The 18,847-nt window shown below is 34.3% G+C and overlaps 1 protein-coding gene across 1 annotated transcript in view; it reads right to left on the minus strand.

Moving 5' to 3' along the window:
• Positions 1 to 18,475, minus strand: part of ccdc85ca (coiled-coil domain containing 85C, a) — an 82,597-nt gene extending 64,122 nt beyond the window's left edge. The window contains exon 1 of the mRNA XM_056476802.1: positions 17,517 to 18,475. Within this exon, the coding sequence (XP_056332777.1) occupies positions 17,517 to 18,222 (706 nt within the window). The 5' untranslated portion in view covers positions 18,223 to 18,475. The remainder of the gene's footprint in view (positions 1 to 17,516) is intronic.
• Between the last annotated feature and the right edge of the window lie 372 nt (positions 18,476 to 18,847).

Genomic DNA, 18,847 nt, shown 5'->3' on the forward strand with positions numbered 1-18,847 from the left:
AAGTCCACCATAATGACTGTACAAAATTTAGCATTTTAAGCAACAGTAGACCAACACAAAGGCCTAATATTATTATTGTTGTTTTACCATATGTTTGAAAATTAACAATAATAATGGGCTAATCATATTAACCTTCATTTTACATTAACAGAATCGTGAGAAAAATCTTGATCTTGATTTTAAGCAAAAAAAAAATTGTGATTCACATTTTTGCCAGAATCGTGCAGCCCTACTTATAACTCCTCTAGATTTTTTAAAATCAGGTCCAAGTATACCAAGTCAGAAAAAAAACAGCTAAAATGCTAATGATAATTATAATAATATTGAATAAAAAAATGTATAATAATAAGTGTGGATTAGAATGAAAAAATATGTTAAATATTAAAACATGACAAATGTTTGCTAAATATTAAACACTTTTTTTAATTAAAAGGAAATCCATAAATACATAATCATAATTATTCTGACACAGATCATACTGTCACTGATCTTTAAAAACCTAAAACAAGTTTTAAAACACCTGTTTTTAAAAAAAAATAAATAAATAAATTTTTCAGTCTGCCAAAATACCATTTTCATGTAAATAAAAAACTTATTCCATTGAAAATCGTATATTTCATTATTTTTGGCCACCTAAAAGTTAATTTTATTATTTTAAATGAAAATAAAACAGTTTGATACCTGACTAGTGAGCAGATAATTTTTTTAATAAACAAACCCAATTGATAATGATTAAAGTAAATCCACTATATGAAAAAATAGCCCCTAAATCCTCCACAAAATACATGCTGAGTGCATTCCCTTCATGTGGTCCAGAAACCCAAACATTCTTCCTCTCTGTCATCTCACCCCCGGTGCCCTCCAGTCTCGTGACCCACTATCTCTGAACACAAACAGAGCTGTCCCCATCCAGCTTCACAGGATCAATCAACCAGCTGATAATTACTGTTGCTATGGAACTCACCAACTACTCAGTAGAGCTACCCGCCCCATGACCCCTTTTCCATCCTTCATATTTTACACAGGATAGGAAAGCGAGGCTGTGAAAAAAGCCACAAAATCTATTAATTAAAAAGAACTTATTATGATGCTTTTCATAAAATAAATGTAATAAATCTTTGGTGTCAAGTTTCAGCTCAAAAAAACAGATAATTTATTATATCTTATCAAATTTGGGTTTGAACATGAACACATTGTTTTTGTGTGTGCCCATTTAAATGCAAATGAGATACTGCTTGCCAAAAGAGGGTGGAGCCTTTACACACTATTCTGACAGAAACAACAAAAACAGCAAATCCCACATATAGTCAATATGTCAGAAATAACCAGCAGAGGATAAAAGCCTAACATTATCACCCAAAAAGACAAATCGTTGGTGTAACTTTGTTTAATTATGACACATAATTTCCACACATTTGAATTGTGTTAGTTCAACTTGATTGAATTGTGTTATGGGCGATACGATGGCTCGGTGGGTAAGACTATCGCCTCACAGCAAGAAGATCGCTGGTTCGAGCCCCGGCTAGGTCAGTTGGCATTTCTTTGTGGAGTCTGCATGTTCTTCCCGTGTTAGCGTGGGTTTCCTCCGGGTGCTCTGGTTTCCGCCATGCACAGACCAAAGACATGCACTATAGGATAATTGAAAAAGCTAAATTGGCCGTAGTGTATGTGTGTGAATGCAACAGAGTTGGCGGTTCATTCTGCTGTGGCCCCAGATTAATAAAGGCACTAACCCAAAAAGAAAATGAATGAATAAATAAATTAATGAATGAATTGAGTATATATTTCATATTTTAGGCAAATAAAGCCTGTGAGCAAATCAATTTTGATACACTAATGTCTAGTAATTTTCATTTGAATTACCCTGGTGTATGAAGCTTACTCTTCAAAAGTCAATTTATTTCAAATTACCCAATTTGGACAACTGGAATTGTATGTTATTTACTGCAGCTCAAACTGAAACTGCTTTAATAATGCTCTATAATCTATAGGAATAATGGCTCATTTAAGTCACCAACACCCAAAGAATGAGTGCTACTCTTCTGTAAGGTGGTAACCTCAAAACTCAAAACATTACATGAAACTTACTAAATCTTCAAACGAAATGAAGATTAAACTCTAACAAGTCTTTTTCTTAGCTTTAAAACATCAAAGACTACTTTTATTGTCAAAACATCGCCATCTTAATTTATTCCCTCATAAAGCATACTGGGAACATCGTATACACTAATCAGGTAGTTACGCCAACACAATTCATTCATGTTGTCCCAACACAAGACACTTACAGTTTTACAAATAGAAGTGGATTGAACATAAAACAAATAAATTGTCTAAATAAATTACAAGAATAGTGTAAGTCACCACAGCGGAATGAACCAACAACTATTCCAACATATGTTTTACACAGCGTATGCCCTTCCAGCAGCAACCCACTATTGAGAAACACCCATACACTCTCGCACTCACACACACACACACACACTCATACACTATGACCAATTTAGTTAATCCAATTCACCTATAGTGCATGTCTTTGGACTGTGGAGGAAACCTACGCCAACACGGGGAAAACATGCAAACTCCACACAAAAATGCCACTAGGCCACCATGCCCACTCCCCCCTTTCAGGTAATTTTATACAATTAATTTGAACAAGCAGCAACAATAATTTTTTGACTGTTCAGTCAAACAGTTATGGAGAGGAAGAGCTTACAACTTCTAGAACGAACCAGAAACTTTCTGAACACTTAGTGGATGCATTTACTCAATAACTCATCGACGAGCATGAGTTAATGCTCTGTTCTGATATATGGCCTTTGCAATTAAACATTACACTATTACACTACTGAGTATTTTCAGTATTAATCTAATGAAAGCTCTGGTCTCTGTGAATAGTCGATGGTAACGATACCAGGTGAAATACTATGAAGTTAATAACTGAAGATATGAAGTTAGAACATGAAGCTCCAGTATTAATCCATCCTTTAGAAAATGTGGAACTGACCATAATTGATGAAGCAGTCTAGCACTGAATATATTTTGCCCAAAATATATAAAAATTGACTAATATCCTTCAGCACATTTCCTTCAGAAATTAAACTTCACACAATTTCCTCAGTAGCTCAGATGTTAAGTCTATGGAGACTCTTATGCTACAGCAAGTAAACAGAAATGGCGACTGCTGCAGTGGTGCTGTGAGTGGAAACATGCAGATTAATAGGTGGTTTTATATAATCAAATCCCCTTCATGTGTCAGTTGAGGAGCAAAATCTGAATTGTCTATTCTTTCACATGACTGCAAAGAAAGGCTCACCAAAAAACAAAGTTCATAATTTTGTCCTTTTTTCATTTCCTGCACTGTAAGAAATAGCCATAAATTGGCAGTTCAATAGGAATTACAGTTGACCACCCATTACAGTTAACAACATCATTTCAAACTTTAACCTGATGGAGTATACACTAACCTGCACATTATTCAGACACAAGATGATGCCAGTCACAAACTGCAGTGTGACAGAATGTGGATGCAATTAAATAAATGTGAACCTGAAATAAATTTAACCTTAGAATGAAACTTTATTATTTGCATCTGTTTTTAAGGCATGACTAAAAACAAACTTAAACATTTGGGCACAATAAATGAAACATTTGCAGCTTAAAGATTAATTGTACAATAGTACTCAATTAAAACGGTGTAGTGTTGTTTTTATTATTACTATAATACAGTGATTATTAAATTTCTGCTTCTCAATACTGTTTGACTCCCCAGAAAATCGAATTGGATTTGTGTATTTTTGAATTGTATTTTGAATTTGCGAATTGGATTTGTGTATTTTTGAATCGTGTTTTGAATTTATGAAAAGGATTTGTGTACTTTTAAATTGTGTTTTGTATTTGCGAATTGGATTTGAGTATTTTTGAATCGTGTCTTGAATTTACGGATTGAATTTGCGTTTTTTTGGAATCGTTTCTTGAATTTACGAATTGGATTTGCATGTTTTTGAATCGTGTTTTGAATTTACGAATTGGATTTGCATATTTTTGGAATTGTTTTTTGAATATACGGATTGGATTTGCGTGTTTTTGAATTATGTTTTAAATTTACGAATTGGATTTGTGTATTTTTGAACTGTGTTTTTAATTTACGAATAGGATTTGTGTATTTTTGAATCGTGTCTTGAATTTACAAATAGAATTTGTGTATTTTTGAATTGAGCTTTGAATTAACAAATTGGATTTGCATATTTTTTAATTGTGTTTTGAATTTACAAATTTAATTTATGTATTTTTGAATCGTATTTTGAATTTCCGAATTGGATTTGCGTATTTTTGGAATAGTGTCTTAAATTTACAGATTGGATTTGCATATTTTTGAAATTGTTTCTTGAATTTACGGATTGGATTTGCGTATTTTTGAAATCATGTTTTGATACAACAAATTGGATTTGCATATTTTTTTTATTGTGTTTTGAATTTACGGATTGGATTTGTGTATTTTTTTAATCGTGTTTTGATACAACAAATTGGATTTGCATATTTTTTTATTGTGTTTTGAATTTACAGATTGGATTTGCGTATTTTTGAATTGTGTTTTGAATTTACAAATTGGATTTTGTAAATGTGAATTGTGTTGTGGATGTATGAATTTTATTTTGTAAATGTATTATTTTTGAGACTGATCTGGCTACATAAGCCCTAGTTTGAAGTGATATATTGTCTCTCTTTGTGTTGTAAATTATGGAACCTAATTTTCTTTATATTATTTCTTAAACAATATCTTGTCTCAGACTGCTAAAATGCCACTAAAAAACACTTTATTAAACCGCAGTGTTGAATTTTCAACATCAAACATTGACAGTGCAGAGATAAAACTCCCATAATGCATTTCACAATAAACAGAAAACAATTAATTAACCGATTTGTTTACAGTCTGGGATAGTATAGATCTGATTATAGCTCTTAAACAAGGAAAAAGTCAGATTTTTATGACATGTCCCCTTTAATTCAATCTGGATGTTCTTCTGCTTCAGTGGGCAGAAATTTCAGGCTTGTGTAGGCATGTGTAAATGTATTTATTCAGCAGTGACTTCATTACCTTACATCTGTTCAGCTCTCTGACAGGGTTAACCAGTTCACTGACCACAGCTGATGACATTTCTTCATTCTGCACATCCAAACTACAACAGAATTCAACAGTTAAACCCTGACCCCCTCCGCCCTTTAGGCAATATTCACTCAGTAACAATGTGAAACTTCCACTATTGTTGTCAAGGAATGTAGAAACTCTGGACATCCAGCTTTTGAAATAGACACACGTTGCGATATCTCAACAAAAAAGGGAAACTCATTTGGGATGCTTCATTTTTACAAAGCATCCATAGGTTAGGCATAATGGCTAAAGATTGAAAAGCATTATGGGAAAACTACAGAACACAAAAGGAGATATTTATATTACAGGATGTCTTGGCTGCTTTTATCTATGCAACAAAAGAAAATGAGGACGCCCAAGCTTAAAAATGATTAAAGCACTGTTACAGTTACAGAAATTTGTCCACGTTACTCAGAAATCAATTGACATCTTGTAAGGATCAGACTGAAATTTAAAGGGTTATTCAGTAAAGCAGTAGTGCTGTTTATTTTTAACTTACTATTATAGTATTAGGGGTTCATTCTGCTGTGGTCACCCCTGATAAAGCAAGAAATAGGCCGAAAGAAAGTGGAGTGTAGAATGACTATACTCTGAACTTATTTTCCATCAATAGTAACTCACTAAAAGATTATTCAGAAACTTCCCAGTAATCCTAACCCTTTCAGTTTGACTCAGATCAGGTGGCTCTTTCCAAGAATGGCCAGGTCAGCTTTAACCATTGGCAATGTGCTGAAGACTGGAGTGACAGAGGACGGTAGGTGCGATTACATTCATTAACTTGAGAATCTGATTAAGGAGGTGATTTAGAGGATTCTCTACATGTAAAGTTAATTCATTCATTCATTCATTTTCTTTTCGGCTTAGTCCCTTTATTAATCAGGAGTCGCCACAGTGGAATGAACTGCCAACTTATCCAGCATATGTTTTACACGGTGTATGCCCTACCAGCTGCAACCCATCACTGGAAAACAGCCATACACTCCCGCATTCACACACATACACTACAGCCAATTTAGCTTATTCAATTCACCTATATTACATGTCTTTTGACTGTGGGGGAAACCGGAGCACCCTGAGGAAACCCACGCGAGCATGGGGAGAACATGCAAACTCCACAGAGAAATGCCAACCAGCGGCCTTCATGCTGTGAGGCAATCGTGCTACCCACTGCACCACCGTGATGCCCCATGTAATGTTCTGTGTGAGAAGATTAAGCTCTTTACATGATTTCTTCTTCCTAATTCCCAATTGGTAGGCCCACACGGAATCTGCGTGCGCAGAATTCCGCAGATTTTCTGCAGATTTCCGCAGATTTTTAGCCCATCATTAATTCTGTTTATTTACTTGAGTAAATGTGTGTAAACCTAAATTTATTCAGTTTTTAAATTACAGTAATATTATTGACTAATATGAAAATGTTCATCTGATTTTATGTACAATGCAGTGTGTAAAGTAATATTTTCTGTCTTTCAGTAGATATATTATATGAGAGACTTGCTTTGTTTACCAAATAAAGTGAATGTAATTGGATTTGCATTTTAAACATTAAATAAAAGGCAAAAAGTTATTATTTTTTATTTTATATATTAAGGTTTTAGTTATGATACTCCCAAAATAATTCCGCAGAAATCTGCAGATTTTTACCAAACTTCTCAGCAGAAATAGCGAAAAACGTCCGCAGATTCCATCAGGCCCTACCAATTGGTCAAGACTTTCTAGCTATTATCATAACAACACAACTCAGAGCTATAAAACTATCAACACAACAAGCACAAATCACATCAAATCTGATCACAAAACTAACAAAACCGCAACCCAAATAAATAATCTCAATGAATGACCCCAGATTTGCATTTAGAATACACTCTAAAAATGCTAGGTTATTTCAACCCAGTTTTGTTTTAATACAACTAAACCAACTGCTGGGTTAATTTTTAAAATTAAATTAATAGGACCAAATTTAACTCAATGTTTGGGTTAGTCCATATTTTACCAAATTTGGGTTTAAATAACCCATCATTTTTTAGAGTGTTTGTACTATTGTTCAAATATATGTGGATGGTGAATTTTATTTATGTACCTATTAATTTATCAATCTATTTTTTTTACTTATTTAGTTTTTAGAAGAAATTAATACTTTTATTCAATAAAGCCATGAAAAAAGTGACAAATTCATAATTAAAATTCAGAAAACTTTTCAATCATAGAATCCTAAAATCATATAATGAAAATCTTTAAAATCATGGTTTCCATAATTTAAATACATTCATTTTCAAATGAGACAATAATAATACATTTATTTGAGCAAAATTTTTACTTTGGATTCTGAAAAGCATGCTGAACTATTAATGAGCTGTTTATCCGTTTAAACAGAACTGCAAATTGACTGAACTGCAGTCTTGGTTTATCTGTTATTTCTCTCTATAATGTAAAGCCTATAATGCATAATTCTAGCCAACAGCTATGTATGAGAAAGTCTTACATATATTTGGTGACGATGTCTGTAGGTGTCACTATTCAAAATTAAATCGCAGCTTTTCGCTTATAATGTCTTATTGCTCATCGTCATAAGTTTAAACTAAAATAAAAACGCATGACATGACAGCTGAGCCAAACTCTGAAAAATAAACTGTGGAACTCTGACCAATGTGACGAGAGTTTACTTGCATCTGACTTGCTTTAACTGTCACAATTGTGTCATTATCGAATAATAAAAAGCGTTTTAGTACTAGTTGTAGTAGTAGTAATGGCAGCATAGTGAGAAGGACATTGTACTGTACAATAATCTTATATTTCTGTCACATATTCTTTAGGTTTAACCAAATTTTAAATTTGACCATTTTCAACAAATATGCATGCATTTCTGTGCTAACATAAAAAAGTCAATAGTTTTGCTTTAGTGGCTTTTACAGGTACAACATTTGCCATAGTGTTTAAGACTTTACATTTTATATACAGTCAGCAAATGTCATTTTTTTGGATTGGATGCCTGGAGCAAAAGCTTTGTTATAACAGGATTAAATTACATTATAAAATATATTAAAATAGACAAAAAACTTTTAAAATTGTAATAACATTTCACAGTATTAATTGGCAGCTTTTTCTAATAAATAAATGCATTAGAGTCTTCAAAATCATTTAAAACCTCCACATTTTTATACTCTCTTGACTGTAATGTACAAATGAGCCCATAATATTAACACAACACTAAACACCATCTTCCCCTCGGCCATAATCATCACTAGCATAATCTTCAGAGTTGCCGGTCCCGGGAGACCACTTTGTAAATGTCAGCGGACCGAAGTGGGACAGCCCAATTACAGGCCCATTTAAAACTCGCTCTGGCAAAACCGCCTCACAGGGACTTGCATGCTTTGTAAGATTATTATTTTCTTTAAGAGGCAAAGGCAAGCAGCAGGGAACAAGCAATAACACAGTAAACTTCAGATTCAGCAGAACCAAAGACCCCCTCCAACAAGTCTGAGCAGTTGTTTTTAAAAGAACAATGGCGTGCACCGACAGCTCAAAACGGTCTCAACCGCGACACACACTTACAGTCACTCGACTTGCCGCTGGGTCTGGAGAAAAACAGCTTTTAACTAGTATTGCTTTGATCTTTGCTGTTTGGTTACCACCTGAAAGCATGACTAAACAAGAAGTGACATGGGGAATTAAAAGGTGAAGTCTATATTTGGCATTCCCAGGAGAACAATTAAATTAAATGGGATTATGTGCGGGAATTCATGAGTTTCTGTTATTGTAGAAATCTGATATACAGTACAACAATATATGCAAATCACATATTTAACATGCAAGTTCATGTTTGGATTTTACATATATATACATATACATATACATATATATACATATATACATATATATATATATATATATATATATATATATATATATATATATATATATATATATATATATATATATATATACTATATACATATATATATATATATATATATACATATACATATACATATACATATATATATATATATATATACATATACATATATATATATATATACATATACATATATATATATATATATATATATATATAATGTTTTTCTGAGAACTTACTGATGCTTTACGTGCCATTTAAACAGATTAGTGAAAGTTTAAAGCAATGTGTTAGCTACTTTACTTTTTCGTCTTATTAGTTCAGTAAAATCACTGTCCACTGAGACAATCCCCTTTTCTTCCATGTGTTCAGAAAAATGAGAATACTTCCATCACAGAAATGTAAGGTTCTGCCGTCTTGGTTTTTGTCTGTTCCCGCGGGGAGTTCATTCTCTCATTGAGTTTGATTCAACGTGATTACACTCATTTTAATTCAGCAAATAATTTTTTAAAACCGAATTAATTAATTTAAAAAAGTAACTCTAATTACATTTTTTCTCAAATATTATTACTTAATTTTTTTAAAGTAATGCATTACTTTACTCGTAAAATTATTATGCTCTCAGAAATTACACTCTCAGAAATAAAGGTATGCGAGCTGTCACTGGGGTGGTAACTTTTCAAAACGTACACATTTGTACTTGAAGGGTCCATATTGGTACTTCAAAAGTATATATTAATACCTACAAATTTTAAAAGGAACACTTATGTACTTTTCAGGTACCAATATGTACCCTTGAGGTATTAATATGGACCTTTTAGGTACAAATTTGTACCTTTTGAAAAGGTACCACCACAGTGACAGCTTGCATACCTTTATTTCTGAGAGTGTACTTCTAATGCGTTACCCACAACACTGCTAATGGCCATACAGTATATCAGATTTCCGTATGGGTTGTTAAGAAAATGGCGAGCTATGTCTATTGTCAATGAATAATAAAACATTACCAACTCAAGTTCAATTAAACACAAGAAACTCAGAAAAACGGGGTAACCTCTACACTAAAAGCTTTACTCGTAAATTGGGATCTGTTTTATTACAAGCCAGACATCTGTACCTTTGAGTGTCGCAGAAGGCCTCTAAAGACCCGATGGAGGGTCTTGAATGGGGGCAACTGAAGGCCTTTTCACTCCAGCCGTGGGAAGAGTCAGCCAGGACTGTTATCTGAACTCTGAAACAGAATCTCGACCCCAGCCAATAAACCTTCAGTTCATTGGTGGCTTGCTGGGGGGCCAGAGTCTTTTCAAAGCAGGACAGAAGCACTTTTACCTCTCAAAGGGAGAGATACATGACCTCAAAGTCAGGTCTCGGGATGACTTAAAGGCTTAGTTCATCGCAAAATGAAAATTCTGTCATTGTTTACCCAACCCTAATGTTGGCTGAAAAGCCAAATATGTTCATCTTCAGAAGCACAGATGAAGATTTCTTTAATCAAAACTGAGATTGAAAGTTTGTTCACTCAAAACTGCGACGCTTCAAAACAATCATCAAGAGATTAAAAAATAAATCCATATGAATCGAGCGGTTTAATCCACGTCTTATGATGACATACAGTATAGCTTTATGAGGTGAACAGATTTAATTCACATATAAACAATATTTATCAAACATAAACAGAAGCCCACACTTCCTTGACACACACTAAAAAAAATGTTTTCTGTTTGTTCAAGCTACTCATTTAAAATTAGCTGAAACAACACAATTCTTTTTGGGCGAACAACTTAATTGTTTTCTGTTTAATCAATTTAAATTTGTACAAACTAATACGTTAACTAAATTCCTTCTTGTTGTCCCAACACAAATCGATTGAGTGGAACCCAACATTTTTTACAGTTCATGAAAACAAACCTCACTGGTTCTTGCAAAAGCTCAGACATGCTGGTGTGACGTGCAAGAATTAATCTCATTGGTTCTATACTATCATGACCGAATGCTGGAAACACTGTTCCCTTACCAAAGTTTATGTCAGAACAAAAGGGTAATATAAATCTGTTCATCGTATTAAGCGTACTGCAAAAAAATCTGTTATTTTAAGTTTTTTTCTGGCAGCTGGGGTGCCGGGGTAAAAAAGTAAATCAACGGCCGTTAAATTACAGACATTTACCGTTAAATAACAAATTTACCAGAAATTTTAATTTAAGGAAATTTTGGTAATTTAGCATCTGTTATTTTACAGTAAATGTCTGTAATTTAACAGCCGTTATTTCACCCCAGCTGCTGAAAAAAAGAAAGTAAAAATAACAGACTTCTTTTACAGTGCGATTATATCTTTCTAAATCTAAATTCCAAAATGGAATCCAAAGATAAACAAATTTTGAATCAGTTTGGAATGAGTGAATTGGTAAATGGTGAACAAATGTTATTTTTGGTGTGAACTAACACTTTAATCATATAATAATTCTGAACTACAAAAAATCATATGGTGGGTTCCACTTAAAAGGAATTGGTCACCCAAAAATAATGGCAATTTATTTTTTACATTAATTTACTGACATGAAACATAAACTATAATATTTTAGATACCAACATTCTTTACAATATTTTCTTTTGTTTTCTGCAGAGGATAGAATGTCATTAAGATTTATAATAACAGGCTCATTAACAAAACTAAAAAATGTAAACAGTGTTAGCTATTCTTTTGACGAGAAAAAAAGCATGCATCCTTGAACTCAGCTTTTTAATTTCAATGCAAGCCACGTATAAGAATCTTCACGATCGGTCTATAAGCAATAGGGAGCAGGAATGTTCTGCTGGTTTGTTGGCAGTCCGTGTTGGTTGTTTTGAGTTTTGTAAACAAGGAGAGATGCAACCTGTGGCTCAGATTAACTCATCAGGGGGTCAGGCCTGGGAAAGAGAACTCCAGCCAGGCTAATCTCCCTCCCTGACGGAACACTGACATAAATACAACACTACCAGCAGTGCTGCAAATCTGAGAATGCATCACAGTTTACCATTCACAATATTAAAATGAACACAGGGTTTTCTACTTTTCCTTTTCCCATGAAAATCTAGATGACATGATGCCAGGACGCTGCTATGTGGTTGCTAAGATATTCTGGGTATTTGCTTAGCTTATCAAGAACCATTAATTACTATTACTAAATTTATAAGTTATTCCACACACTGAGCTTTGGAATTTATGTGTAATCATAAAAATCAAAAGTGTAATCCTATAGTGTATCACGTATATAACATAAGCTTTTGTTTTATTTATTACTATACATTAATCAGGTTTTTGCAAGAAAGTTTAATATATCAAGAACAGCCATGCGTAATTGAAATATAATAGTTACATAGTGAGATAAAGTAACAATTACTTAATATGTTTTTCACTCTTAAGGTTTCCATAAACTCTCAAGTAAACAATGCACTAAAACTCTGAAGAAAATCCAAAATGGCTAATCTGTCTAAACCATTTGCAGTGCTCTATACACGTGACTAACAGCACGGATGCGTTGGCATCATGTCAAGATGGGAGGAAGGTTGGCCTGGGCAAAATAACAGACCAAGGATCAAACTAACAGACAAACTAAGGATCACTGAACAATTAGATGAAAGCAGCTTGGCAGGCATTGGTCAAATTGCTCGCTCGCCAATAACGGGCATCTGAAGGGGCAAAAAATGCATGTAAAATCTAAAAGCATTCTTAGGATTCCTACGTTCTCTAACACTGAATATGAAAATCACATTTTCACTCACTTTTCTCAGACTAAAACAACACAACAGAAAGCCACATCTTTAATGATGTGCTTCCAGCTGACACTATTAGCACAAGTAACGGCCATTTTTCTGCTACAACTACTGTATGTGCTGCACTAGAGCTGTGCTTGTCATCAATCACATGGCAAGTACTGGTGTGAACAGAGAACCTACTGTTAGGGCCCTATCATAGACCCAGCGTAATAAGGCGCAAGACATGTTTCCATGACGTGTTGCTAGTTTCAGACCAGCGCAATCCTAATTTTAAAAGGAAAAGGAACTAAAATAGCTCAATTGACCATCTTAAAGCAGGTCTAAAGTCCAGTGCAGATTGGTTTGTTCTCAAAACACACCTGCAACTCATTAAGAGAATAAGCTCAACCCTGTTAAACCATGCGCCGCAGCGAATTTTCCCATCCTTAAAATAGCAAAAGTGGATTCGGACACGCCCTTAATGCTTTTGCGCCCAGCACTTCATACTTTGCGCCAAGACCGTTAAAATAGAGTCTTTAGTCTTTAATGAATTTTACTAATGGAATACTGTTTGCTGCTGAGTGAATATAGCTAATACTTACTTTTATTTTCACTAAAATTTGCATATTATGAAATGTAACCACCTCCTTTTGCACTAAAGCATTATGATTTTAAAGTAGAATTTAGACCTTGCAAAGAATCATATTGAATTGCATGTTAGCATTTAAATTCCTATAATTCAATTCATAGCACTCTTCTGAATATATGTGGTGGGTGTATACATACAATGCTCAGCACAAGTGTGTACACCCCATTTTGAAAATGAATATATTTACCCATTTCTCAGTGAATATAGGTACACCGTAAAAGTATATATATATATATATATATATATATATATATATATATATATATATATATGTCTAATGTGAAATGTCTATATATGTCTAGGCTGTCTAATGTGAAACATTGCGATGGACTTAACTATTTGTAGCCTTTCGATTCAACTACCTGACCCGCATGGTCTTTGTTTTTCCCATAACCAAACCATAAATATTTAATTTACACACAAATGACTACCTGTCAATCAATTTTCAGCAGGACTCTGACATGAATAGGCAGAGTGATCTGTGTCGTTATAATGGTGCTGACAAACTTGGTTGGTTAAAAAAAGGTGCACAACCAACAGGAACCAACCAACAGTATCTGAGGTTTTCGACAAAATGATTAAGTACAAGCGTGAAAGCGAACGATTGAAGCAGTGTACTGACGCTGTGACACGTTACCTGATAGATTCAAAAGACTGAAGAGTCGTTAGATAGAGACAAAATTAATTAAATATCACATTTAACAACTATAGTGAGACGTGATCCAGCGGTACATCCTTGATAAACTGTCCGACGTGCACTGCTCTCTTGGCTGACTGCTGGAGCTCAGACTCTGCAACGCATGACCGATTGTTTATGCGAGTGTGTGGTCATGTGATGTGAGTTTTCAGAGGTACAGTGTGGAAAGGAGGCTTTTCAGAAATTCTAGATGAAACGCCAGTGTTGACATGGATCGTTTTCGTTCTAAAATGCCATTTTTAACTAAGACGTATTCGTGTAAACAAGGCCTAAGTGTGTATTTTTTGCGAGCCTTCAATTTTTTTTGTTAAATCAAATGACCTTATCCAATCATTTCATCTTATATCAATAGAGCTGACTAAAAATATTAAGTTAAACATTGTATAACTTAGAAAAATGTTGAAACCTGATTATTAATCTATTAAAATAAGTTTTATTTGTTGTCATGACTTTTTGTCTTATAATCTTTATCAGTGTAATATATTTTGGAGTATTTGAACATAACAGATTTATTAAACAGATGTATTTATTAAAATGACATTTTAGTCACTGAACACCTTTAGAAATAGAAAGAAAATACATTTAAATTCAAGCAAAATATTGCAAAAAAAATTACAAACTACAAAATTTCAACTTAATTTTATATTTTTTGTTGCTTCTCTTAATTTCCTTTTTTTCCATATGTTTCCATAACATATACAACTGTTTTAACATAAATGCACAAACTAATGTATATGCACGAATAAAATACTGTAAATTATGTTGTAGAAAATATTAATTTGAAAGATAGATTTGTGAGCACTGCATATTTGCAAATAAAAAACAACTATAAGGCCATATTGTTTCTGTATAACTTACTTAACCCTTGGAAGGTTTTGGAGATGCACACAGAAGTATTGGAACAAGTGTATCAAGGTACAGTAATAAAAAACCCATTACAGTTTGGAATATGGCCAAATAGCCAAATGTGACGCTATGACATCAGATAATTTGCTATCTGTCTATGCAAACCAAAGGTAAACACACAAAGTACATAACGTAATTGCACCTTCAGACACTAGTAAATGATACACACCCTCTCTAGGATCAGCGCTAGTCAAGACATTCATAATGAAAAAGTACTTTGTGTTAATCAAAGAATCAAAGAACAGTGATAATAGGAAATGTTTTTTGAACCTCAAACTACTGATGAATGAAGTAATGCTGATAAAAAACCATCAGGTAATAATTTATCAATTTTCACAATATTATATTTTAAACCAATAAATGCAAGATGAGCATAAAAGATTCAGAAAAAAAACATTTTTAAAATCTCACTGACTGCAAACTTTTAAATAGTATATCAATTTTCACCACGATTGACTTTCTCAGCTGTTTGTAAGAATGAAATGCCTGTTATCTCAATGAAGTGTCTGATACTCTATTGACAGAACTGACAGCCTGTAGCAAACCCACAAGGCTAAGAGAGCATTAAATCCTCATTAGTTCTGACTTCACGAGTAAAGCAAGGCAGTAGCATCTGTTTGGTTAAGTTGTTTGGTAAAGTGTTCATTCTGTCACATTCAAAGTCCACAAGTCGTTGTATAATCTGGTCTTCTCTAGAAACTCCTATTCTCAATGAATGGTATTTCCCATCAGCATAAAAGAGTGAGAATCATTTTCTATATATAGACACCAGTGCACACAATCGCATACTTTTAAAGCTGCAAGTTCACTTCAAAAATCTGCACAAGATTTTTTAAATGCACAGTTTGTTGGTCATTTATCAAATATGATCACTGAATCATACCAATAATAGTTCATCCCAAAATGTATTTAATTTACTCACTATAAGACCATCCAAAATGTAGGTGGCTTTCAGCTGAAACTGGGGTCTTTAGTGGTTCATGAAATTCAAGTCAATGGCGGTCCAAAAAAACAAAAATATAAATGAGCAATAGAAATTAATACCTGTGGTTTCAGATGATACACAGAGGTCTAATATTATGAAATGATCCGTGCAAGAAACTGCACATTATTTACAACATTTTTAACTTTCCACAGCTCTGGTAAACAGTCCTGGCAAAGTTGTGTTACTTCAAAAGACATCAATGTGTCATCAGGAGCCACAGGTATTTATTTTGTTTTACCTAGTGTGTTTTTGGAAGCCATGGTAGCTGCAAACATGCATTTAATAAATCACCAAACACTAAAAAGTGTCTTTAATGTTCTACTTATGTAAAAACATTACCTAGGAGCTATTTTTGTGTGATCCTTTTAAAGGGATAGTTCACCAAAAACTGAAAATTCTGTCATTTACTCACCTTTCACTTGTCACTATCCTGTCTTGAGTTTTAATTTTTTCTGTTGAACACAACAAAGTTATTTTAAAAAATGTTGGAAACCTGTAACCATTGACTTCTGTAGTATTTGTTGTTGTTTTTACTATGGAAGTCAATAGTTACAAGTTTCAAACATTACTCAAAATATATTTTTTGTTCAACAGAAAATAAAAATTTACTCAAGGTTTGAAAAAAATTGAGGGAGAATAAACCTAGCAGACACAACGTCATAAGACATTCATATTAGGTTACATTTAGGTTGCCAACATCTCATCAATGTTATTTTGACGTCCAATAACGATGTGAAATGACGTTGATATTTGCTTGATTTTAGGTTGTGTTAGAAAGTGACCAAAATGCACCGTCCAGACAACATCATAAACCAACGTCATATTAACGTCAAATACTGACATTTATTTGTCAGGTATGGCAACCAAAATCCAACGTCTGATGGACGTCAAAGTGGTAAAGTCCACAGAACGTCTAGCTGTAACATCATTTGACATTGATATTTAGTTCTTTTTAGGTTGTGTTGGAAAGTAACCTTAATTCAATATCTGTCCGACATTGGACATTGATGTTGACCTGACGTTGGGTTCCGAGGTCAACCTGATTTTTATTTCCAAACAAAATGCAATGTCCCACGACGTTGGGGTACAACGTCAATCTGACGTCATGTTGACGTCCTGTGCCTGCTAGGAATAGTGAGTGGCGGTTCATTCTGCTGTGGCGACCCCTGATTAATAAAGGGACTAAGCCGAAAAGAAAATGAATGAATGAATGAATGAATGAATGAATGAATGAACGAATAGTGAGTAAATTTATATTTCTGGGTGAACTATCCCTTTAAGACATATTGATTTTTTTACACCTTCAATTAAACAATTATGTTCCACTAATATCATTTTAAATTCTTGATTTATTGAATAAATATTTAGCTTTTTGTGCTTAAATCTACCTCATGTTCATTCTACCAAACCAACACTCCTGATGAGACACTCCAAATCCCATCTCCTCTGAGATGAACTGCTTCTTCAAGAAAACAGCTAAAACATGAAACTTTGAGAGTCTTTCCACCAAAACCCCTCAATCGAAAAGCCCAAACTCACCATTCAGCCCATTCGGGATGTTTCTAAGAAGATGGTTAGTCGATAAATCATCCATAGACCTTCTAATAGACGTGATCTTTCCCTCTGTGGGCTTGTGAATATGACTGTGGTGGTGATCAGGGCTTCCAGCACTGCCTGTACTAGATGTACTGCTTCCATCCCCAACATCCCTGACAGTGGCAGAACCTCCATTCAGATTGCTCAGACTCGACTGACTGTCTATGGAGCTTCTGGATCCGGCTCCGTTCCTCTCATCGTCCAACATAATGATGATCTCCTTGAGCTCCACGTTCTCCCTCATCACACTGTCCTGATTGCTCTCCAGCTCTTTCAGTTTTTGCTGAAACACGCCGACCTCCTTCCACATCACGCTGGCAGTGTATCTCCCAAACCTCTGCCATTCCCTGGACAGCTTCTTCCCTTTCTGCCGATCATCATCCAAGAAGCAGCAGAGTTCCCTGAGCTCCTGGTTGTCCTCTTGCAGCTTCTGGTTAACCTCCTTCAAGCTCCTTATTTCGTGCAGATGTACTTGCAGTCTCCGGTTGACGTCCTTCATCATGTTGCCGTGCTCCAGCATTAAGTTCATCTTTTCGCCGTCCACTTTTCGGAGTCTCCTCAGCAACTCCTCTTTGCTACATTTCTGCAGTTCCTCCTCCGACACCTTGCTTAAATCATCCCTCAAGACGTCTGTAATGTTTTTGGCCATAGTTCTGTCGTTAAAAAAGTGGTCTGGTGCGATAGATCAGGTCACTTATTAATCATTCCTTCGCGTAAACGGAACGAGAAATATCAAACTCATGATTAAAATTAATCCAGTTATCGAAAAGATGAAAGCAGAACTCCGCTACGAAGTACTCGCGTAACTGACCCCCTAAAAAGAAACAGTGAGAAACAGTGTTTGATATAATTTCCTCTTCTGTGGTTATTTCATATTTCTGTGAGCTGGAATCTCCTCTTTCTGATAGCGCTGAGCAGATGAATGGTGAGAAAATGCGCCCGTAGTTGCGCTTCAGCTCAACGCTCAGTGACGTCAACGTCGTCAGCGCTGCATTGCCTGCTGATATAATGGTCTTTACCTATAGGGGGCGCTTGACGGCTCAAAATTGAACAGTTGAAATTAGAATTATTAGCCCCCCTGTTGTTTTTTATTTATTTTTATTTCTGTTTAACGGAGAGAAGTTTTTTTTACACATTTCTAAACATAATAGTTTAAATAACTGATTTCTAATAACTGATTTCTTTTATCTTTGCCATGATGACAGTAAATAATATTTTACTAGATATTTTTCAAGACACTTCTATACAGCTTAAAGTGACATTTAAAGGCTTAA

Source organism: Danio aesculapii, chromosome 17 (genome assembly GCF_903798145.1).
Source record: "Danio aesculapii chromosome 17, fDanAes4.1, whole genome shotgun sequence".
NCBI lineage: Eukaryota > Metazoa > Chordata > Actinopteri > Cypriniformes > Danionidae > Danio > Danio aesculapii.